Genomic DNA, 25,374 nt, shown 5'->3' on the forward strand with positions numbered 1-25,374 from the left:
TCAGTCAATTAGATTATGGCTGACCTGTACCTTAATTCTATTTATCCACTATGGTTCTTTAACCCTTGATAACCTTCATCCAACAAAAGTCCAATTTTTAACAGACCGCAAATTTCAACAACATTTTGTGGCAGATAGTTACTTGTTTCTACTTCCTTTTATGAGATGAAATGCTTCTTGACAATACCCCTGAATGATCTAGCTGTAATTTTAAGGATATGTCCCCTTATTCTGCTTCCTTCCTACAAATAACTCCCTATCTACTTTATCTGATCTTTCAATTATGTTAAACATTCAATCGTTACACTTTTTTTCTGTATTCAAAGGAAGACAAACTCAGTCTGTTTCCTGTGATTACATATAACTCTTTCGGGTCCTCAATCATTCCAATCTTGTAACGCAATGAGTGCCAAGCAAGCACTTTCCAACAGTTGTCCAGCTTTCCTGCATTGGAATGTCATCCATCTGCAGCACTCTGTCACCTTCCAGGGACATGCCAACGTTGTTCTCATGTGCCTGCTGTCCTTGTCCTTTTAATAGATGGAGATCTTGACTCCAAGATACTGCCAAAGAAGGTTTGCTGAGTTTTGCAGATGGGGCACATTGCCGCCACGCTTCAGATGACTCAAGAAAGAGTCACTTTCAAAGGTGAACAATATATCAGATCTGTTTTGAGGTACTTACCATCCAATGACAGCCAGTCGTGCTGGGACGTAGGAAGAGTTGGCAAGGCCCTGGCTTTGTACTCAAAAACGACAGAATTGGAGATGATTTGACTATTGAAGGCCACCTGCAGTGTCACAAGGCCAGTGTCGTGGGCTGGATGGAAAGAATTGACACAGTTAACTGTTAAAGCTGCCACTTCTAATTTTCAAACCAGCTGACATTACTAGTTAACAGTTTTGTAAAACTAAGGATCACAAACCCAACAAATTCATTGTGGAAAGGGCAAATAAAACAGAGCCAAGGGATCGTACAATTTCCCCACGTGCTGAGCTCCTGATTTTTATTGGGCCATTATGGGGAATTTCTGAATGGAGGTCAAAATCTCTTCACAGATAGTAACAACAAAACCCAAGTGTCAGCTATGGATCAAATAGTTCAATTATCTCTGAGCCAGACAGTCCTCGTTCAAGTTCCAATTCAAAAACTTGAACATGAAATATTATTCCAGGCTCGTAGTGAAGGGGTGCCTCTGGTTTCCTGGCAATTATTTGTCCCTGAAGTAACATCAGTAAAACAGATGAGCGAACCTGTACTGTTTTTGGAAAATTGATGTGTACAAACGAATTGCTGCAATTTGCGCATCATAAAAGTGCTTTGGCATGCCTGAGAATGTGAAAGGTGCTATAGAAGTATACGTCTTCTTTTGAAAATAACCTAGACTCTTTGACCAGAGGAGGAACTGTGCTGGTCAGCCAACTAACCTGACTTTTGAGTCGCATGATTAGACCCCGGCTCTTAAACTAACTAGGGCGTAGAGTGATAGGGGATAGGTTGGACACCCCCAACACTAGAAAGCTTTGAATTCTGATCATGGGTGAAAGGGAAAGGCAAAAGGTAGAAGCAGAAAATCTGTCAATTAGCAAATTTAGCAAGCCACATGTGACTGACACAAACAGATCTCCAGCACATGCCCAACTGCTCAAAGGTCACTCATGGTGCGTGGCAGTTGAGTTGTGATGTGTCTTGAAAAGTAAAGTAAACATAAATAAAAATAGTCCCTTACCTGGGCAATAACATCTAAGAACACCGGGCTGAATAAGAGATGCAGGCACTGAAATCTGGTCAAACAGGCAACTGTAATTACTGCTGGCTTCCTGCCATGGTCCCGTGATCAGCACCTTCACTCCTCCCTGCAACAGAAAAATGAGATCTCAGTGAGTGGCTCATCTTTCAATATTGATACAAAAGCTCTCCCTTCCCAATTGGATCATAATGCTCTGATTTTCTACCCTCCCGCTCCAGGGACTGCTGAATCTTATTGCAGGACCACTCCAAGAACACAGGTGGCCCCTCTGGTGCTCTGCCAATTTGCAAGTAATAGAAGACTGTTCGACTAAAGCAGTCCCATGATTAAGCTCAGTTCCAATTGTGTGTGAATGCAGAAAGACAAGTTAGAGCAGATTTTCCCATATCGGTGCCACTTTGCATAGATGGTCTCAGGCGAGAAGGATTGCACACTTACTAAACAGCCCAGCTGATGTTCAGTCTAAAAAAATTAAGTTTTATCTCTTTTTAAGTCAAAAGTTGATTTTCCATTTACCTCATAAAGGATCACACATATGTGTAAACAGGTATATATAAACACACATACACACATTTACAGACATACAAATGCATAGACATACAAATGCACCTACACGTCTATGCACTGGTTTGTTCACAAACACATGTAAACATGTTTCCACAGGAGACACAAATCAGTGCTTAAGCCAGTGCTTTCTGCTCCTCTGATTTTGGAGCATTTAAACAATTTATTCCAATGCAGCACAGCTCAGTGTTCAATCCTGGACTCAGGTCCTTGTGCTAACTGCTGACCTTGATGGGCATAACTAATTAAAATTATTGAAGTTATAATAAAGCTTTAGAAATATTAGAAAAATAGAACTCAAAAGCATAAGGATAATCGTGTAGTTGTATGGGCCAGAATTTCTAAGTTTACCACAGCTCTCATGTTTGCAGTTTACATTTTCTTTGTCCAATTTTTTTCATTTTCTCACCCTCTTTGTTATGTCAGAACCTTCCTCATTCTCTGTTCTATTTGCATGTTCCTTTAATGTATTCTTACTCTCGATATGATTGATTTTACATCATCTAGATGTTTTCTATGACAGAGTATTTTAGTTATTCAGCACATTAAACCACTCTGTAAGGGTCACTTTGTTTCATCTTCTACTTTATCTCCAACCTGAACAGGAAGGTTGAACTATGGACAGGATGAAAAAAAAATGGTACTTTTTGTGGGCTAGCAACAGAAACATCACCACATAATCTGGCAGGTTCCCATAAAAAAAACCCAACAGGTTCATGACTGTCCCTCACAAAAGGGGGTATGAAACCTACACCCAGTCTGGTTCACCTTTGACTCAAATCTCCCAAAATGTGGCCGGCTTTCAATGCTTTCAGAGGAACAAGTGATGGCCTATAGATTCTGTCTCACCTAAATCCCAATGATAAATATCATTAATAAACTGACAATAGAATCATCAGGACATGAGGATAACTTTCTGTTATTTGATGAGTTGTTATGATCAGGAATGTACTGCCTGGAAGGATCGTGGAAGCAAATTTAACTGTAATTTTCAGAAAGAAATATTACGGAACAGACCAGTCAACAGGGAGCCAAGTTAGAAATCAAAGTTGATGTTGTGGGTGAGTGGATGCTGGCAGATGGGGAGAAGTTCATCTAACTGCCTCAGTTGGACACTTTTACATGATACTGACTAGGTTGCCTCAACAAGAGCTCTAATCCAGCAAATCCTTGTGTTTCGGGTACGACGGTTATTTTGTGAAGGAGCAAATTACTGCGGATGCTGGAATCTGTACTGAAAACAACAAAGGCTGTGGAGATCACAGCGGATCAAACAGCTGGCATTGTTGTGATGGGCTGAATAGGCTCCCTCTGCACCGTCAGCTTCTATGAATAGTGGTGAAAGCCAAACTAAGCAGGAAAGGTCTATACTGATTCAGTTGACCTCAATTATAGACAATAGGTATAGGAATTACAACATCCCGGGCCTGGTTCCTGCTTCCGACTCCATCTTTAAAACATGTAAATGAATGACCATCAGCTGACAGAAAGCGAGCTCATGTTTTGAGTGTCGATGATAGTAATGAGGCTTGAACTTAATGTCTGTGAGGGTGGTGGAAGCAAAGATGATAAAGGCTCTCAAGAAAGGAATTGCATGGCACGGGCAGGAAATAAATCTGTTGTAATATGGGGCTAGAACAGGGTAGTGGGGTTGATTGGAATGCATTACAGACAGCTGGCATGGACTCAATCAGCAGAATGATCTCTTTCTGTGCTGCCTTGACTGTATAACACTTAACATTCTGTTTTATTTAATTTTTACCCATTTATTAGTGATAAAAATATTGGGGATGGAATTAAAAACATTTCTTAAATGGATCTTCAATCAGAGCTAATTGGTAATTAAAAGCAGCTTACTTTCCAATTGGTTATAGGAAGGCAGGGCAAATGCAAATGACCAGGTGAATAACAGCAGAAATGTGATAAAATCAGTAATATGTCCAAGTGGAGTTAGTGATTACATGAGGTAAAATCATCTAGAGATAACAGAATCTGGTGTTTGCTACAGGCAGGAATATAAAAAGGCAGAAAAGTATACAACTCTCAGATGTTCTGACTGTGCACAGTCCCTCACATATCGGTGAATAACAATATCATTCATGACGTGAACAGGTCTGACCCAGAGTGAAGTTTGAGTCAGTCAAAAAATAAATTTTAAAAATAACCTGAGCTCCCTCTAGTGGCATAAAGATGAAAGCACAGAGGTTCTGCCAACTCTTTTTGAAACGCTGGTTAGGTCTCAGCTGCAGTATTTGCCAAAATTATTCAGTGTCAGTACCACAGAGATTGGGTATAAGGTGGAAGATGCACATCGGGATCTTACAGATGAACCTGATGTGCACATGTGCATTGAATTTGCCTGGGAAGTTGAAAATTCCAACACGTTGCCGATGATCCTCTGCAAAAGTCTCCAACAGTGAGTTCACATGAGAGCTGGATACGTGGAACTTACCTACACATCTAACCTAGTTAGGCCTAACTCAGACATCAACCAATGCAACTGCGACTCACCCATCTAACCCACTCATTCACCTTACCCATCTTAATCACTTACTCGCTTCCTCACCTATTGTAAGATCAGACCTTGGAAAGTGTATATTCATACAGCAGCTCATGGTGTGAAAGGGGTATGCATCTTGCCTTTATCCACCTTTTCTTGTGCTCATGACCTTCTCAATGGATGTCTACATCAACCCTTTGATGTTTCAGCTGGGATTGGAAATCCCAGCCAAAAAACATCAAAGAAGAGTTGTGTTGCAGAAATCTTTGTGAGATTTGGGCCATTCTGTTCAGCTCTGAGCATAACACTGTGTGAAATTTACACAAACAGTTCCAGTGATGAAGAACTTCAGTGGAGAAGCTGGACAAGCAGTGATTGTTCTCCTTAGAACGGAGGAAATAAAGAGGAAATGTAAAAGATGTTCAAAATCATGAAAGTTTTGGTAAGAGTAAATAAGGAATTTCCAATCACAGGAGGATTAGTAACTAAAGTACGCAGAGTAACTGCATTTGGAAAAGAACAAACCAGAGAAGGACAGTATTTCTCCTGATGTAGCCAGTTATGATCTGCAGTACACAGCCTGAAATAGTGGTGTAAACAGATTCAATAGTAATTTCCTGAAATTAATTGGAAAAAAAACTTGAAAGGGGAAAGGGGGAAGCTAATTGGATTGCTCCCTCATAGAGCTGGCACAGTTGTGATAGGCTGAGTAGGCTTACTCTGTACTGTCAGCTCCTATGATTAGTGGTGAAAGCCAAACAAAGCAGGAAAAGTGCACTTTTTCATGCCTGGTCTATACTGATTCAGTTGAGCTCAATCAGAGCCAATAGGTATAGGAATTACAACATCCCACGCCTGGTTCCTGCTTCCGACTCCATCTTTAAAGTATGTAAATGAATGACCATCAGCTGAGTCAGGCTGTGGGGTGTTGCAGGGCTGGGTACAGAGATAAAGATCAGGTTCAGCTGTACATTATTCCCCCTTCAAAGCCAAATAACCTGACGGGCTTTTAGTAACTGAATGGCCGTCAGGGCTGTAAGGGCAGAAGGTGAGTGACAGGATGGGAGAGAATGCTAGACATTGATGAAAGGCAGTTCAACCAAAGCAAAGTGTAAAACAAACAGAGAACTTATCTCTGATCCAGATTGTGACAAGAAGACAAACCAAAAGTTTTCAAGGAAAGTATCAGAACAGCAGGAGGATATTCAACCCCTCAAGTGTGTCCTACTGTTCAATGAGACCATGTCTGATTTGTAAATTCCAGTTACCCACTTTGGCCTAAGTCCCTCAATAACTCTGTCCAGCAAAAATCTATTGATCTCAGATTTAGATTCCTCACAATCAATCTGTTCAGAAATGCTATTACAAACCTCTGGAGTAAGTGGGATTTGATTCATGACTTCCTGGCTCCGAGGTAGGGACACTACAGCTGTGCCACAATAGCCCTCGTTGATCTCCAAGTTAGCATGATAAATTGGAAAGGATGTGAAAATGTTGTAGATGGTACACAGGAGCTTTACTGAGATGGTTCCAAGGATGAAAATTGTGTTAATAGACTGGAGAAATTGGCAGTCTTTTTCTTAAGTGCACAGAACATAGAACATAGAACATAGAAGATAGAAGAATACAGCGCAGTACAGGCCCTTCGGCCCTCGATGTTGCGCCGATCAAAGCCCACCTAACCTACACTAACCCACTATCCTCCATATACCTATCCAATGCCCGCTTAAATACCCATAAAGAGGGAGAGTCCACCACTGCTACTGGCAGGGCATTCCATGAACTTACGACTCGCTGAGTGAAGAACCTACCCCTAACATCAGTCCTATATCTACCCCCCCCTAATTTAAAGCTATGCCCCCTTGTAATAGCTGACTCCATACGTGGAAAAAGGTTCTCACTGTCAACCCTATCTAACCCCCTAATCATCTTGTACACCTCTATCAAGTCACCCCTAAACCTTCTTTTCTCCAATGAAAACAACCCCAAGTGCCTCAGCCTTTCCTCATAGGATCTTCCTACCATACCAGGCAACATCCTGGTAAACTTCCTCTGCACCCGTTCCAGTGCCTCCACATCCTTCCTATAGTATGGCGACCAAAACTGCACACAATATTCCAGATGCGGCCGCACCAGAGTCTTATACAACTGCAGCATGACCTCAGGACTCCGGAACTCAATTCCTCTACCAATAAAAGCCAGTACGCCATATGCCTTCTTCACTGCACTATTTACCTGGGTGGCAACTTTCAGAGATCTGTGTATATGTACACCAAGATCCCTCTGCTCTTCCACACTACCAAGTATCCGACCATTAGCCCAGTACCCCATCTTTTTGTTACTCTTACCAAAGTGAATCACCTCACACTTAGCTACATTGAACTCCATTTGCCACCTTTCTGCCCAGCTCTGCAGCTTCTCCATATCCCGCTGTAACCTGCCACATCCTTCCTCACTGTCTACAACTCCTCCGACTTTCGTATCATCCGCAAACTTGCTCACCCAACCTTCTAACCCTTCTTCCAGGTCATTAATAAAAATGACAAACAGCAATGGTCCCAAAACAGATCCTTGCGGAACACCGCTAGTAACTGCACTCCAAGATGAACCTTTGCCATCAACTACTACCCTCTGTCTTCTTCCAGCCAGCCAATTCCTAATCCAAACCTCCAACTCACCCTCAATGCCATATCTCTGTATTTTCTGCAGTAGCCTACCATGGGGGACCTTATCAAATGCCTTACTAAAATCCACATATACCACATCTACCGCTTTCCCCTCATCTACCTCCTTAGTCACCTTCTCAAAGAATTCAATAAGGTTTGTGAGGCACGACCTGCCCTTCACAAAACCATGCTGACTATCCTTGATCACATTATTCTTATCCAGATGTGCATAAATCCGATCCCTTACAATTCTCTCTAAGGCCAAGAAGAGACTTGATAGAGGTGTTTAAGACCACGAAAGGTTTTGACTGGGAATTCATCTTCATTCACTCAATGACTAAAGAGTTGATAACCAGACAGTTCAAATTTAAGGTGAATGTGAAAAGAATTAGCAAGGACATGATTAAGTGGTGAAAATTGAGTCAACAGCAGCCTTCAAATGGAATTGGATAAATACTCTGGAGACAGAAGTCGCCCAGAGATTTGATCTTGGAGTAGGGAAGTGGAACTAATAGGATTGCACATTGAAAGAGCTTGATAGTATCTGCAGGCTGAATGGCCCCTTCCTCTGCTGTTCTATTCTATCATTTTAAATTTGTGAGAATGGGATTCATCCCCCCCACTGCCCCATCTCACCTCAGGGTAAGACCACTCTGGGGAATAATCCGTCACCATGAACAAGCGTCCACTCTGTTGCAAGGACCCCAGTGCCCCCTGGGCTGAGACCACCTCAGACACGTGCATGTAGGTCATGGAGTTACCCCCGTTCTCCCCTCCATTGAGCTGCAGACCCTGTTGTTGCTGCTGCTGCTGTTGCTGTGGCTGCTGCTGCTGCTGGGGACTGCAGCAAGGGATACAGATCTCCGCCTGGCTGAAGGTGGCCACTCTGGCTCTCTCTTCTTCTGACTGCTGCAGAGTGCCCCCAGCACCCGTCTCGCTAGTCACCAGTTGATGCCCATACAGTGTGCTGGCGCCACCCTCCACCGATATGAAGTCGTTGATCAGGTCTGAGAACTGATTGCTGAAGGAGATATCAAAGTGGTCCAGGTTGAGCTCCATGTTAGCTGAGGGTCCAAGACTGTGGTGGGCCACTGGGTACAGCCCTGATACCATGTTGCCCTGGAGGATGGGCAGCCCGTTGCCCCCGGCCTCTGCCTGGATGTAGTGCTCAGTGCTACAGGCCGGCAGTTCGGCAGACTTCAGGAGGCCCTCACCTCCCTCTGACTGAGCTGCTGTTTCCATGGGGACCTCTGCCTCAGCTGCAATGGGCTGGAAGTTAGCCTGGAACTGCAGCAACTGCAGGGAAGGGGTGGCCTCCATGCGTCCCTGCTGCACAGGACCATTGCAGCTAGATGCAGCCTGCGTGGGTGACTCCGTCTTGACGTTGGCTAATCCCAAGTTGCCGCTGAAAGGGCCTCCACCATCATTCAGGCCATTGCTGTGTGTGCTGGGCTCAAGCTGATGGGCCTTGTTGGCCTCCTGAAGGAAGAAGCTGGGAGAGGGGTTCTGGTGAACGTGTGGGCTCTGGACATTCTGTGTGTAACCTGAAGAGAAGTCCTTGCTGGAGTCGATAGCACTGAAGTCCATTTGCTCCAGTGTGGTGCTGGGACTGAGGCCCCCAGATGACAGCAGAGCTGAACCAGGGGTCAAAGAGATGGAGGCAGGGGTGGAACTGGTTTGGAATCCTTCCTTGGACATCTGCTGCTCAAAAGAGTTATCCTCAGTCTTGATCTCCTTTACCAAGGGTCCACTGAAGCAGTAGCCGCCCTCATTGCCTGGTGACTGTCGTGAGTTGCCACTGCTGGTGTCATTTTTTAGGGCCCCTCCTCCATAGGTTTGGCCTTGTTTGGGATTATTGAGGAAGCAGTCAGGATCAAAGTTCATGTTGGCCTCTGGAATCTTCTCACTGCTCTCCAGGGTGGAGGAAAGCACCAAGTCCTCTGCCACACCGGCCGACATTATGGACAAGCCGTCAGGGTTGCCAGTGGCTGCTGAGGAGGCGAAGGCAAACTTGTGCCCATCCGAGTTGACAGCCAAGACCAGCCCTTGGGCCCCAGTGTCTGAGGCAATGAGGTGCTGGCCAGGCCCTGCACTGGGAGACATGGTATACACTGCCTCATTGGTCACCTCTGACATGAAGACAGTGGCATTCTGGGATAGACTGCACATGACGGAGGCCACCGCCATGCTGGAGACACCAGTGATGGCTGGGCTGTCGGCCATGTCTGTTTCGCTGTTTAGGCCACTGCTGATGGAGACTGGGGAGTTCTGGGTGGTGTCAGGCACCTCCACCTGATTGGTGGAGGAGACCTCAGTGCTGTTCTGGTGCAACAGGACAGGCTTGGCCAACTTCCCATTCCGCTTTTCACGGCTTGAGGCCTTGCCGTGTCCATGGTCATTCTTGCCTTCGGAAACATCATTGTTCTGGACTTCAGGGTGGTTGCTGTAGGTGCCGGTTCGTGGCTCCACCTTTGGTGATATGATGCGGTGTTTGGCACTGTTGCACTTGTGGTGAACGCTGCTCCCGGCACCTAGAGGTTGGGTGGAAGAAACAGGAAAATCAGTCAGTCAGTCAGGGGATCAATATTTTTACTGTATCCCTTGCCCCAGCTAATATTACAAACCTAGTGGCAACAGGACAGGCAACGCATACCAACTAGATGCACTATAACATCCTGTCATGAGATGTTAGCTGTGGCTGTCAGTAGCACTCTCACTCTGAAGCAGAAGGTTATGATATCAAGCTGTCAGAAACAACACTGCCAATCACAGTGCAGTATTGAGGAAACACTGCACTGTCGGTGATATCGTCTTATGACAAAAACATAGTGCTGAGTCTCTGTCTGCCCTCTCAGATTAATGCAACAACTTTCATGGTCACTATTTTGAAAAAGAGTCCTCAGTGTCGTGGCCAATGTTTGTTCCACAACCACCACTTAAAAAAAGAAAACATGATGCAGTCATTATCGTGAATAATGTCATCACATTGCTGTTTGTGGGAGCTTGATGTGTACAATATGCTTGCCACATTCCCTGTACAACAACTGCGTCTTGCACCGCGTTTTCTCTAACATGCTTTGGGACTCTCTGAAGCCATGAGAGATCCTATACACAGAGGTACCTCAATTATCCAAAGGACACGAGCAGGGAGTATTTCATTTGGTTAATCGGATTCCAGATAATCGAATGCCTGATAACATAGTTTAGCCAAGCATCGGGACTTGGAAACTTGCCGGATAATCCAATATTCAGCTAATGGAATGCCAGATAATCGAGGTTCCTCTGTAAATACAAGTTCTTCCTTTCTTTAACTCTATCTCTTTGAGAGATGTACCTTCACCCCTGCCAGAAGGTATGACTGTGGCAAAACATTGAGTTGTAATTTCTTGACTGCATATTCAGGAAAAATGTAATGTTGGTTCAGACTTTGGGGCTGTGGGGAGTATTGGGGGGTGGTGCAAGTGTAATCCATGGCCACTTCACAGCTCACACCGTGGCTGAAGGGAGTGTAGGTGGTCACTTTCCCACAAACAGTTTAAATTCAGTTGATAATGCCCTCCCTCTGCCCACTCCGAAGCAACTCCAGGAATAGCTCCAGGTATAACTCTTATCTCAGATTCTCCTTTGACTATGTGAAGAGATGATGTAGAGAAGCCAGTGCTGCACTGGGGTGGGCAAAGTCAAAAATCACATGACACCAGGTCTTTATTTGAAACTAAAAGATTTTGGAGCCCCCACTCCTTCCTCAAGAAGGAGCAGGATATTAAAAGCTTGCGGTTTCAAATAAATCTGTTATACTATAACCTGGTGTTGTGTGATTTTTGACTGTGAAGAGAGTCTGTCTCCAATTGCATCTCTTTGCAAGTATTAATTTCTTGATTCTGAGCTGCTTCGTCAGCTTTCAATCACATAAAATTGGAGTCCCTCACTAAAAAAAAGAAAAAAAATCCTTTAAATTCTTAAAAAGCCCCACAGACTTTTAGCAATTGAAATAAACCATTAGACTAAGCTGCCTCCTTTTCAACTAGGTAATGTAAACTGAGAGATTAAATATTATTTTTTGCAAATTGGATTTCTGGTTTCTGAGTTAGTAACTAGTAGGTGTTCTGTATGTTTGAAGTTAAGAATTAATTTGTAAGTATTTCTGTAGCCATGGTATTTTTATTTTTAAAAACACCAAGGCTACAGGAATGCTTACAATTTAAAAAAAATTTAAGCCTGGTTTAGAGTAAATGGGTTTATGTGCACCACGAATGGACGTTTGTTTATTTTCGATAAGATTTTAGTTTTGCAAGCAGCAAGGTAAATAATGGGGCCTCAAGGGTTTGTGAGAGAATTCTGGAATAATTTTAACTTTAAGGGTAACACTCATACCTTCGAGAACAGGACTTCTGGTTTCAATTTTTTATTTTGAGTTTGGAGCAGTCCTTTGAGTCCTTAGAACAGGATCGATATACAGAGCAGCGCTCCCGAGAGTGTAAGGATATAGAGAGAACAAAGTTACCTTAGAGTGAATCGTGTTAGTCTCAGGCCAGAGGTATTGGTTTAAAACCCTGATTACCTAAAGCTCAGCATGTTTAAACAGATGTATAAAGGCTTGAGAAAGAAGCTATTTGAAATTCCAGTCTAAAAGCTGAAGTCGTAAGTGACGAGATATTAGATAAAGGGATTCCAGTGTGAGTGTTATGCTAGTGGTTTATGGATAACGTACCAGGGCTGTATTTTGGACACTCAACAAAAGCTATTTTGCTTATTTTCAACTTATAAAGGAGTGTTTTGGAATTATATTTTTAACCTTTTAATTTGCATTATAAGCAGATGGTTTGGTTTAATCAATTTTAACTTCATTTCTTTTACTAATAAACTTCCCTTCTATTATTAAAGCATTGTCTGTAGCATTGTGTTCTTATGTTTCAGTGAGAAACCACTTTGTTGAAACCAAAGCATGATCTATCAAGCTAGCTTTCCGTCTGGCATCTAACCTGTCCATTAATAACATCAGTTGGGATCATAACAGGTATCAAGTCTTTCGTCAATTCATCAAAACTCTTAGCATTTTCATCTTTAGCATCATCTCATCATCCTTCAGTGCACTATATCAGCACTGTTCTCCATTTAGTTGTTTCCACAATTTTCCCTTTCTAATGCTATCTTGATCCAACTCAGTTTAGAATGGTGATCAATCTCAAATGTAGCCTGGGTTTACTCATGGTTGTAATTAGCAGCAATCTCAGGCAAATTTCAACAGGACCATGAACCCTAAGCTCCAGAATTTCATCACTCAGCTCCTCTGCCTCATTCTCATACTTGAAAAAGCTCCTTAAAACTTACCTCTTTGACTAAACGTTTGTCACCTTATATATGTCTCAATGTCAAATTTTATTGGATTATTGCTCCTGTGAGATGTTTTACTGTAGTAAAGGTATTATATATGTATGATTGGGTGTTGCCAACACATTTGAATCCCCAATCAAACTCCATTACATTGTGGCTGTAAGTCTAGCCTTTTAAAGTGTATAATTACATGTAATTGTGCGCTTATTAAATTTATGACACCTGATCTTCAATGTTTAAGAACACTACAGATATGAGGAGTAAATTATAAGTAAAATCTCCTTGCAACTGTTCACCAGTATCTATTTACATTTAAAGATTATTATTAATGAGACTGTCAGTAACTATTAGTTTGAAACGATTCCTGGGTATGACAGTGCGACAACATTATATGTTACACAGGTTTCTGCTCATTAACCGGGTTGACTGAGTACAAAAACTTCACTGTTCACAAAAAGCATCCTCTTATCAGCCCACATCCCCACCTCCAAAATCTTCTACACCCTCAACTTGTTCCAGCTTCACTAATCACCATCTCTAAGCCCACCATCACCTATGTCTGATTACTCCCTCCCCAAAACCAATCCCTTAGCCTTGCTGTTGCACAAACACCACCTTTTCAACACCTTTCCTCCTGCCAACACCTCCCCTTATCCTGGCTTGTTACCACCAATTCCCTCACTATTCTCATAGTGCCCACAGACCCTCCCAATTTACAAGAGGAAGTACTAAAGTTTGATGTAATGAAGATCTCTACACATTGGGAAGAACCCAGAATGAACCCTCAACACTGTACTGTCAGGAATGACGTCTTTCAGAAGAGATGTTAAAAACAATCCCCTCTACTCTTTCAGGTAGATGCAAAGGATCCCACAGCATTGATGTGAAGGAAAGTAGGGGAGTTCTCCCCAGTTTCCTGGCCAACACAGATGTCAGATTGTATAATATATTGACACGTTGCAGTTAGTGGGAGTTTGTAGTGCTCAAGTTAGCTGTCATGTTCCCCAGAGACAACACTTCAAGGATACCTCATTCACTGTAAAGTGGTAATAGCATATCCTGAAGTCAAGAAAGAAGCTACTTTAATGAGTTTCTTTTTGGTTTTATTCTGGGCAATATTTGGGGGCAGTACTCCTAGTCTCCAAGCACCTGGGTGAGGGTGTGGGGCAGCTGAGGCTTGATTATTCTGTGCTCACCTCAGCCCTGTTGAACAGTCTGTATGACATTAGGAGGTGAATTTGGGAGCTCCTTGGTCACTTTGCCTTTAACATCATGAATGAAACAGTAAACAAGGGCAATCATATAGTTGCAGCAGAGCATTCAAAGGGAATCTGTCTCCCAACAGATGAGGACAAGATCAAGTTCATCTCTGATAGGTACCAAGATGGAATAATGCACCAACTCTCACTGTCTGGACTCACATGATGGGAACAGAGTGGGTTGATGGTATTTGTGAAGATGTACTCCAACAAGGAGTCAGCAGCTTTGGGGGCAAGGGGAAGGTGTGGGTCTGGGCAGTTTTGATGGAAAATAACATCCATAAAACTATTTTCGAAAGTTCAAACCACTAAGAGCCACGCGCTAATTGGAAGGGTTACCCCTGGTCAGTCCTACCCAAATTGCCGGTGCACAGGCAGTTGTGGGTGCGAGGCTGCGGCTTGGTCTGATGGCTGTCCAGGATCTGCTGAACGAGCTGCTCCACCGAGAAACCAGCGCTGGTGTTCCCATTACTGCAGGTCCACTTGATGCCGTGAACTGTTGGAAAAATGCAGACACCATGAGAAACCACCTGGCACCGTTGGAGTGGGGCGGGGCGGGACGGGTGGAGATTGAATAATGGGTGTCATCTGGTAGAAGACGGCTCTGAATGTGCTCCAGTCCGATTAAAGACTACCGTGAAAAAATGGAGAAGAAATTCAATCACGGGATGCGGAGAGTGTGAGACTGATGGCCAGTGGCTGCCATTTTGATTCAGCTCTTCAAAGGACAGCGGCACAGATAGGTGGTTATCAAATGGAGTAAAGATCATCAACTTAGACTGGGATGGCCAATTAAGACTTTAGTTCTGGTGACACCATTGGATTGCCAGCTGTACACAATAAACTGGCTCATGTTGAAAAATGTGGACTGTATTGTTAGACACAGGTTCTGGAAATGATGCCCAATTCCTCTCAATAGAAAGGGGGAGAAAATCCAGGAGTAAAGAGGCTAATTTTCCAACGTTGTGTTTCCAGCAGGTAATCTTGCCCATCATGAAGGTGAATTAGAAACTGAGATGCATCTGTAGTATGATTTCCTGACTGTTAAAAACCACAGCTGTAATGTTATTGCCCAACATATGCCTGAATAAGCATCAAGTCCATCATCCTGCATTCACTAACCTACATTGGCTTCTGTTCCAACAATGTTACCGTTTTAAAAATTGTCATCTTCATACAAATCAATTGCTTTGCCTTTCCAAAGCTTGTTACTCGCTTGAGCCCTATCCTCCAAGATCTCTGAAGTCCTTCAATTCCAGCACTTTTTACATTCCTAATTTTTCTGTCTCCAGAACTGTATCCATACCTTCACATGCCCCAAAGAGTTTGTCTCCAATTATCCAAGAGTTCCTATATCTCCTCATGGGGCTCAGCATCGGGAACCTCAAGATGTGTTAAAGATGCTGCATAAATCCTCTCATAATTATGAACCCCTTAACAGATGGCTTTTTGATTGGTTGAATGTTGTTGCTTTATTGTACCCTCATAACTCAAGTCTTTCTTCCCGACAATCATTTCAATAAATCTCTTACTGCATTCCTTTCCTGTCCATGATACCCGTTCTAAATAAGGTATCCAAAACTGGGCAAGATTTCCTAACTGATGGGACCAATAATTCATCTTAGTGTAACATTATCTCTTACCTGTTGTGCTGTATTCTTGTACAAATGCAGCTTGTAGTAATAAAATGCTAAACAATGCTAACGTCTACTTCAGCACCCAGCTCTCTTTAAGATCAGGAATAAGATATCCTGAGAATAAATGAAGTTACAGAACCAACTGCAGAGAAGTAAACACTGGATTGGTTTGGAGGTCAGTTCAGACTCTGTTACTGGGACAGTTCAAGTTGATGTCAATTAAGAAAGTGCAAACATTCTGGCTCCAGGTAATTTTATGTTTGTGAAGAGTTTCTTTCTACCTTTTGTTGAACTTTGACAAAAAATTCAGCAGAATGCTTGAGAGTTTTGAGAGATGAACCAGTTTGCAATATTGTAGAAACTGTAAATTGAATTCTCCTTTCAACTCAAACCACAGAATTGCTTTAGCTAGAACAAGAAACATTAAATAAATTGGCAGTTCGGCTGATAGAAGCAAAACCAAAACATTAGGGCTATAATGGGAGAGATGGGTACAATAGGAATAGATTTCAATGGGAAGAATAGCCTCTTTTCTTTGGCTGAGAGACTTCCTTGAGTTTTCCCTTGTTAGGAGTCTTACCTGTGGCTGTTCAGTTACTTCAGGAGATCTGATGCAAGTCTCTCAGTGTAAATTGCGCATGGTCTGCTGTCTAGTTCCTCCATTTTCTCATGGGCTAAGATCTTGACTGTTAATGTCAAGACTGTTTCTTAATCCACTCCTTCCCCTCAACTTGTCCCCAAATCCCAGCGGACACTTGGAACCCATTTTTCTAGACAGAGTCAAAGGTTGGGATATGTGGTCGGCATGGACGGGTTGGACCGAAGGGTCTGTTTCCATGCTGTATATCTCTATGACTCTATGACATCAATAATAGGTATATTGAAGACCGTGGAGGATGTATTATGGGCACAACTAAACCACAGCAAAGAGCTCTCATGAGTGCACTTTCCTTACTTGGTAGCTTTGGGAAGATTTGGGGCATTTTACACTCTCATTCAAAACCTTCATCAGAAAACCTGTAAGAACAGGGTCACCTGCTGTTTCTAGCCAAGTACACCTGTTCTTAGGTGATTCCACCTACCACCCATTGGAGAATCCCCACTGAAAATCCAGGTACTCATGATTCCACTGCTATAGGAAGGTAAAAAATTGCATTTATTTAGCACCTTTCATGACCTCAGGATGTCACAAAGTGCTCCACAATCGATGAAGTATTTGTGAAGTGTAGTCCCGTCAGGAAATTTACATTACTAGCAGAATCCAATTCTTTCACCTCTTGCTCCTATACTAGAATAATTTAAGAATCAAATATTAATTTATAAAATAAGAATTATGGTGATGCACTGACCATTAAGATCTGGAATCTGGGTTTACTGTTTCTGTTTGCTCTATAACGTTCCTATATGAATTTCAATCTCAATGCAGTTTCGAGTTATCAAATTCGCAAAACACAAAAACTGCCTTAAACCAGGTTGGCCCTCTCACTCATTATTCAAATGATGTCTAGTCTGAGGCGCAGCTTTGTAACAGTGTAGAAGGAGCTTTGGTCTTTATTTCACCTGTGCTGTATTTGTTCAGGGAGCCTTTGAAGGGAGATGTAGAAGAAGGTTTACACAGTATCTCACCTGCTCTGTGAGTGCTGAGTAGGGTTACGTGGAGGGAGCTGTGTTCTATACCTAACCCATCCTGGGATGTTATTCATCACTTTCAGAATCACAAGAGTAAAACTGTTATTTTCATTCTTATCCATCAAATAAACAGAGCACAAACCTGTTCGTCAACAAACTTCTTTAAACTACCACCTCCCTAGCCATTTAAACTATCTGAAGCTGTGCTATGTACAATTGTTCATGGGTCAGCTGTATCAAGATTGTTGTTGCCCAATGGCTGCTCATACACTGATGTTATAAAGTTGTAAAATTGCTGCAGCACGAGGAGGCACACACCAGAGGGCATTGCTCTCCTATGGAAGCTCCTCCACTGGGAGACTCTGTTCAATCACAGCAAAAATAAAGACAAATAAATCTGACATAGCGCCAGAAGAAACATGGAGGAAGAGAATTGGTTCAAATTACCCCAGGAAAGGAATATGAACAGAATCTTCACTTTCCTTAAGTTTGCCAGTGGTACTGTGGCTAAAATTGATCTTGTAAACCTGATGTAAACCATTGCCATGAACACAAAACAAAGAACTACTCTTCAGACACAATGGAAAAAAGATGTTCCATGACGTTCATGATTATTTGGTGAACACTTTTCAACTGGTCAATCCCTTTCCCTCATTTCAGAGTCTCAAAACCAAACGTGGTGGGAGGGTCTCACTCTGCTGTATGTGGAAGCCACACTGCTTACATGGGGTCACATTCATTAGGGCTGAATCGAGACATTTTCAGCACAGTTTAGCAGCAGTCTACACAAAGAGACTTTCTCAGGGCACTAGATATTTAAACAGAACTCTGGAGTACTAGCTTGAGAGGATCTTTAGAGGTGAGAAGGAAGAATGTGAGTTCACCTAACAAGCTACTCCCTTCACATCACTGATAACTCCCTAACCTCAGGAGTGTTTGACAGAATAGTACAGAGTGAGTTTTAGTTTATATCTAATCTGAACGTACCTGCTTTGGGAGTGTTTGACAGGAAGGTTAAAAAATAGATTTAATCTTGATTTAAAGCCACTTGTACTCTGCACTTGTACTGCTAATTGTTAGCAACTAGCTTTAGTAAATCTGACGAGACTGCCTTTGGGGTGTATGTGACACAAAATAATTTCTTCATGTTCTACTGAAGACAATCATTAACTCTGAAAATGCAATTATTATATGTAAAAAACATTCTACTTCCAGTATTGATATTTATACCCATTCCTTATCACAATACACACACTGAGCTGAGCCTCACATGCAAACAGCCAAATCCATCGAATATCCATAAAAAAGCTGGCTTTTGTTGAATTGTATTGGTACTGGATGAATTACAGAGTTCAGTTCTCACCACTGGAAGCAATGATGTTGGACTGAAAGAATCTGGTCACTGCTGCTGGCACTAGTAAAGTGAACCTACCTGGTGTGGTGATGCTTCTCGCTGAATTGTTATGTGTAGCTAGTACCCTCTGAAATTGTGAAACATTTGTACCCCAAGAGCACCCGCATTACAAGTGAACAGTCAATAAAAATTATACAATACAGAATTTTGAAGCCATTTTCTGCATAAGAATTATCATGCGCCAGATGTAGTTAGAGGTGATCTTCCTTGATATTTTGAATACTAAAGAGCCTCCAAAATAACAAAGTCAGAGTTTTAAGTTGCAATACTGGTTACACTGCCTTTACAGCAAGGTGTCATCTTGCTAAAAGAATTGAAATCTACACTAGGAATAGTCAAACAATCCTTAAGTAGCTCATTGACAATTAAAACAAGTTAGTGTAGCATTTTAGTGGCTAGCATTTAAACTAATCCTTTTTATAAACAACCAGCTGATTGGGAGGAACTAGTCGTGGCTGCATTACTTAAAAGTTTATCAATTTCCACTGTTCACTCACTCGTGGAGTTTTGAAAAAACAGTTTAATACATATCGGACACTGTCCTTGCAACATTAACATGCTACCAAGGTTTATTCTGAAAATTATCTGAAGACTTCACCTAGAAGTGCTGGGTTAGTCTACCATATTAGACATCGTATTGGTGTCAGTGAAAGAAAGGGAGTGCTCGATCATGGGTATCTTTCTAGGGACCTCATTGCATCTTCAGGCAGAACAGGTGAAGGACACAACACAACACCAGCAGCAGAAAGGAACAGGAAGAAAGAGTGAACATGTCTCTACCTCTGGATGTCCTCCACATGGGCCTCTACTGCTGCAATTGACATGCACTGTCCCTCTACTCCTGAGCTATCCTGTAATAGGCTTTCTGTGTATCAGACAATGAACTCCACATCGTTATTGAATGCAATCCAAAAAATGGTCTCTGCTCCGTGTGCAAAACTTACAATGGATTCTTTTTCAGCATCTCCAAGACAAGTTCAAATTATGTTAATCATTAACTAGCCCAAACTTTCAAATAGGCACGAGTTACTAGCACAGCAATTAACTTGTGCATGTTTCACCCTTTGATCAGAACAATCCATTAAATGTCTCATGTTTGCATTTTCTATTACTTGGTGCTTACTACTTGCACCATTTTTTTTTATATAACCCTACTGTCAATACTTTCTCATTGATTTCACTGAGTTCTCTACAGTTTGTACATAAGATAGGTACACCGTGGCCTATTTATCTCAAAAGTGTCAGCCATGGCTCAGTGGGTAGCACACATGCCTCGGAGTTTAGATGTTTACGGCTTAAAGTGTCACGCCTGTACACTAGACTGAAAATCCATCTGCAGTACTGAGAAGGTGCTGCACTGTGAGAGGTGCCCTCTTTCAGACACAATTATAACATAAGGCACCTCTTACTCTTTCAGGTGGAGGTATAAGATGCCATGGTGTTATTTGGAAGAAGAGAAAGGGAGTTCTCCTTGGTGTCCTGGCCAATATTTATCCCTCAGTAAAACTTCACAAAACCAGACTACCTGGTAAATATAGCATTGCTATTTGTGGGACTTTGTATGTACTTAAATTAGCTGAAGGTCTTCCTGCATTTTAACAGTGACTATGCTTTGGAAATGTTTGATTGACTATAAAACATTTTAGATAAATGAAAGACTGATAAATATAAGTCTGACTTCCTCTTTTTACATTAGTGGCAAAGTGTTTTCTAGTCATGGGGGAGTCAAGAGGAAACAAACTTATAATCGGAGCCAAAGCATTCAACAGAGAGACTTAGGAGACCCTTCTTCATGTGAAACACGGTAGAAGCATGGCACTCTCTCCCACAGAAGGCAGTGCTTCCAGTCTAATTAATAATTTTAAATCTGTGATCAATAGCTTTTACTAGACACTTTGTATTGGCAAAGGCAGGAAGGTGGCATTAAGGTACAAATCAACCATTATTTCAGTAAAGGCTGAATGCAGGGGACTCAATAGCTTACTCAGTAGCTTACTCCAATAACAAATTAAATGGGTTAAAAATTAGATGGGTTTTGTCCATGCTGTCAATCCTCCAGCTTGTCTTTCTGCCTGAATCCATAGTGCCATCATGAAGCACAGCATATCAGTCTGGTCCCAGCAACCACTCAACTGGGGCAAAATCCTGAACTATTGTCCCAGCTGAATGTTAGAAAGGGATGACTGGTGCCTTTCTTCCATCTTCTGATGGTTCTGACACTCCCTAGGGTGCTGATTGGTGAGTACATGTCAGAAAGGACACCTGGAGGAGGTACCAGTAGTAGACAGTTTGTTCTTGTGGAACTGTAGCCAGCAAGCCTCAATATATTCAGGACAGATGAGAAATGAGTCAGCTAAGGAAATTGGTGACAGAAAATCAATAAAAATCCTGTGCTGTAGGACATGGTTGCTCAAACAATCTTTCATTGCTTCCAGCCATTTACAAAACCAATGAACAGTGAGACAGAAAATCCACACTAAATTTGCAGAAATTTCTTACATTAATTACAGCTTACAACAAGAATATTTTATTTTGACGTCTTGCTAATAGTTTACAATTACTTTTCTGCTATTCTCCTCACGTGCATATACTACTGAGGGCAGGTTTTAGAATCACAGAATCCTACAGTGCAGAAAGAGGCCAGTTGGCCCATCGAGACTGCACTGGCTCTCCAAACAGCAGCCCACCCAGACCCAGGCCCCCACCCTAACTCTATTATCTTGCATTCAACGTAGCTAATCCACCTAGCCTGCACATTGCTGAATATTTGGGGTAATTTAGTATGACTAATCCACCTCACTGCACATCTTTGGACTGTGGGAGGAAACAGAGCACCCTGAGGAAACCCATACAGAGACTGGGAGAATGCGCAAACTCCCTGTTTGTCACCCAAACCTGGAAGTGAACCCGGGTCCCTGGCACTGTGAGGCAGCAATGCTAACCACTGAGCCACCGTTTCACTACTGGTGAATGAGTTTTTCCCTACGTCTGCAATTTTTCATTGATGCTATAATGGAGTTAAGAATAGAATCATTTTCTCTTTGCAATTTCTCCAAACCCTGCCCTCTTTATCAGCATATACACGACCAGGGCAGATATAGCAGGTGTCAGATACAGAGTAAACCTTTTATCCCACAAGATGTACAGCATAGTAGACACAGTGAAAAGCTCACTCTACACCTTCCCTCTGTTGGTACAACACAGATTAGATACAGAGTATAGATTCCTCTGTTTTGGATTTGTACAGCACAGATTACATATAGTGTAAAGCTCTCTCTATATTGTCCCAGTGCAGGTAACACTTGTTAGATACACAGTAAAGCTTCCACTACTCAGTCTAATGTAGGTACAGCACAGATTAGACACAAAGTAAAGCTGTCTCTGCTTTTCAGGAGTTGGAAAAGACTCAATGTAATATTTTTATTTCCCATCCCAACTGCCCTGTCTGTTTTTCAAAATATTGCTGAATTAGGATCATTTAATGTTCAATTAGCTCACTAGCACTGTGCCCCAGTGACAGGAAGTACACCAGAAGTGGAGGAATGGCACTAGTTTTTGCTTCCTGGCATTGAATTGGGTCAGTGGTTCAGGGTTTTGTCCAAGTTGAGTGACTGCCAGGCAGGAGAGAGTTTCCAGCTGGGACCAGGCTGAGATGTTTGTTGCTTTGTGATCATGATTGGTTGCTCGACAGTCAGCCAACAGGAGGAATCCCATTAACTACCTTTCTCTTGTCCAAGAAGCAAGTGCTCATTACTACTCTCTCCCTCCTATAACATAGCCATGTTTGTTTCTATGCTGTTAACGACTGTTTTATTCAACAAGAGTCAACTTTTGCTGGCAAATTTATTGTGGCATAGTAACAAACACATTTGGAATCCATAGCCACCACATTTTTTAATGTTTTAATCATTCATCCACAGGATGTGGGCATTGCTGGCTAGCCAAAATTTATTGTCATCCCTAGTTGCCCTTGAGCAGGTGGTGATGAGCTGCCTTCTTAAACTACTGCAGTCCATTTGGTGTAGGTTCATTCACAATGCCATTATGGCGGGAGTTCCAGGATTTTAACCCAGCAACAGTGAAGGAATGATGATATATTTTCAAGTCAGGATGGTGTGTGGCTTGGAGGGGAACTTGCAAGTGTTGGTGTTTGCATGGATCTGCAGCCTTTGGCTTTTTAGATAGTAATGGTTGTAGGTTTGGAAGGTGTTGCCAAAGGATCTCTTGTGAATCTCTGCAGTGCATCTTGTAGATGGTGCATATTGCTGCTACTGGGTACTGGTGGTAGAATGAATGAATGCTTGTGGATTTGGGAGCAGTCAAGCAGGATGCTTGCTTTGTCCTGGTATGTGTCAAGCTTCTTGAGTGTTGTTGGAGCTGCACCCATCCAGGCAAGTGGGGAGTATGTTATCATACTTCTGACCTGCTTTGTAGATGACGGACAGGCTTTGGGGATTCAGGAGGTGAGTTACTCACTGCAGGATTCCTAGCCTCTGACCTGTTCTTGTAGCCAAAGTATTTTTATGACTAGTCCAGTTCAGTTTCTGGTCAATGGTAAAATCCTAGGATATTGATCATGAGGATTCAGCAATGTTAATTTCATTTAATGTCAAGGGGCAAAGATTAGATTGTCTCCCATTTGAGATGTTCACTGTCTGGCACTTGTGTGATGCGAATGTTACTTGTCACTTATCAGTCCAAACCTGGATATTGTCCAGGTCTTATTAGAAAATAGATTTCAACAGCTTTGGTTACAGTGAAATTGCAAATTGTGCTGAACATGGTGCAATCATTGGCGAACATCTCTATGATAAAGGGAAGGTCATTGATGAAGGAGCTGAATGTAGTTGGGCCGAGGACACAACCCTGAGGGAGTGGGCTCTCATGGTGCAGTGGTAATATCCCAACATTTGAAGCAGGAGGTTTGGGTTCAAGTCCCACTTGCTCCAGGGATAACATCTCTGAACATGTTGATTGGAAAATATCTACACTGAGCAAGTCCTGTAGCAATGTCTTAGAACTGAGATGATTGACCTCCAGGAACCACATCTCATTCTTGATACTCCTTGTCCTTTACCATAGTTGACATCAACCTTATGATACCATGATCACTGTTCCTTAGATGTTTCTCTATTGACACTGGAATCACCTATTAACATAGAAGCAAAATATCTGCTTTCTTTTTCTAAGAAAATTTTCCTGAACACACTTTACAAATTCTCACCACCCCTGCCCTTTATGTTATTACTCACCCTGCTTTTATTATGTTAATTTAAGTCTCTTGTTATCATGAATTTACAGTTCATATGATCTTAAGAAATAGGAAGAATAGAGCACACGCTCTGCCATTCAAGAAGATCATGGCTATTCTGATTGTGGCCTTAACTCCCTTCCTCTGCCTGTCCCTCACAACCCTTTACTGCTGTGACATTAAAAATTAACTCAAATTTAAAGATATTTAATGATCCAACTTCCACTACTATCTCAGAAGACAATTCCAAAACCTAACAACACTCTGAGAAATAAATTCTTCTTCATCCCCATCTTAAATGGGAGGCAGCTGAGTTTTAAATTGTGCTTCCTCATTCTAGATTCCCTCATAATGGGAAACACCATCTCAGCATCTGCTCTATCAGCATCCTCGAATCCTCCAGGTTTATACAAGATCACCTCACATTTTTCTAAACTTCGATGAGCTGCTCAAACTGCTCATCTGCTCAATGTTTCCTTGTGAGGCAGCACCACCATTGCGGCTGTCAGCCTAGTGAAGCTTCTCTGAATTGTCTCCGATGCAAGCGCATCCCTCCTTAAGTAAGGAGACTGAAACTGCACTCCAGTGTGGTGTTACCAATGTCCCATACAGTTGGAGCAAGACTTCTCTTCTGTCATACTCCATTCCTCTCAATAAAGGTCAACATTCAATTTGTCTTTTCAATTACTTGTTGTACCTGCACAGAGATTCATGCACAGGATCCCTCTGCACTGCTGAAAGCTGCATTGTCTCTCAATTTTAATGATATTCTGTTTTTCTTGCCAAAGTAAGTAACCTCACATTTTCCCACATTTTACACTAAATCTTTGCCCACTCAGTTAACCTTTTCAGCCTCTCTAGGTCATCTCACATTTGCTGCCCTATCTATTATCAGCAAATATGCTACGATCCAATCTGGCCCTTAATCCAAATCATTAATACAGATTGTAAATAATTGAGGTCCCAGATCCAATGTTCCGTATAAGCTTATTTCCACTCTGTGGATCATCAAGGTCTCTGTGTAGCTTCTAGAAGAAAAGCCAATGCGTCGGTATGTGCAGAACCTCACAGTTGATGTGCAACCACACTGCTTATAGCAAACATTACCCAGCACTGACCCAGTGGCAGACCATAAGCTGCAATCCAAAAAAGATTAATTTATCTTGACTGTTTCATGTTCATTGACTGCCCAATCTACATTAACATATCACTTACATGTATCACCCTTGGGAATATCTTTTGGAAATCCAAAACACTACATTTACTGATACCCCCTTACTCACCCTGCTTGTTCCATTCCCAAAGAGCTTTATCTTCTGCCCTTTTTTCCCCCCTAATCTAAGGATATGTTTTGTATCTTCCAGAGACAC

The 25,374-nt window shown here is 42.2% G+C and overlaps 1 protein-coding gene across 7 annotated transcripts in view; it reads right to left on the bottom strand.

Annotated features, from left to right (window-relative positions):
- Positions 1-25,374, bottom strand: part of camta1a (calmodulin binding transcription activator 1a) — a 1,308,418-nt gene that overhangs the window by 113,546 nt on the left and 1,169,498 nt on the right. For 6 of the 7 annotated variants that reach the window (XM_072586310.1, XM_072586307.1, XM_072586309.1 and 3 more), the window contains 4 exons: positions 14,429-14,569; positions 8,117-10,011; positions 1,730-1,856; positions 685-819 (listed from right to left, as the gene is read on the bottom strand). In XM_072586310.1, the coding sequence (XP_072442411.1) occupies positions 685-819; positions 1,730-1,856; positions 8,117-10,011; positions 14,429-14,569 (2,298 nt within the window). The remainder of the gene's footprint in view (positions 1-684; positions 820-1,729; positions 1,857-8,116; positions 10,012-14,428; positions 14,570-25,374) is intronic. The other variant, XM_072586311.1, reaches the window with a different exon arrangement.

The sequence above is a fragment of the Chiloscyllium punctatum genome, chromosome 16 (genome assembly GCF_047496795.1).
Source record: "Chiloscyllium punctatum isolate Juve2018m chromosome 16, sChiPun1.3, whole genome shotgun sequence".
Classification (NCBI taxonomy): domain Eukaryota; kingdom Metazoa; phylum Chordata; class Chondrichthyes; order Orectolobiformes; family Hemiscylliidae; genus Chiloscyllium; species Chiloscyllium punctatum.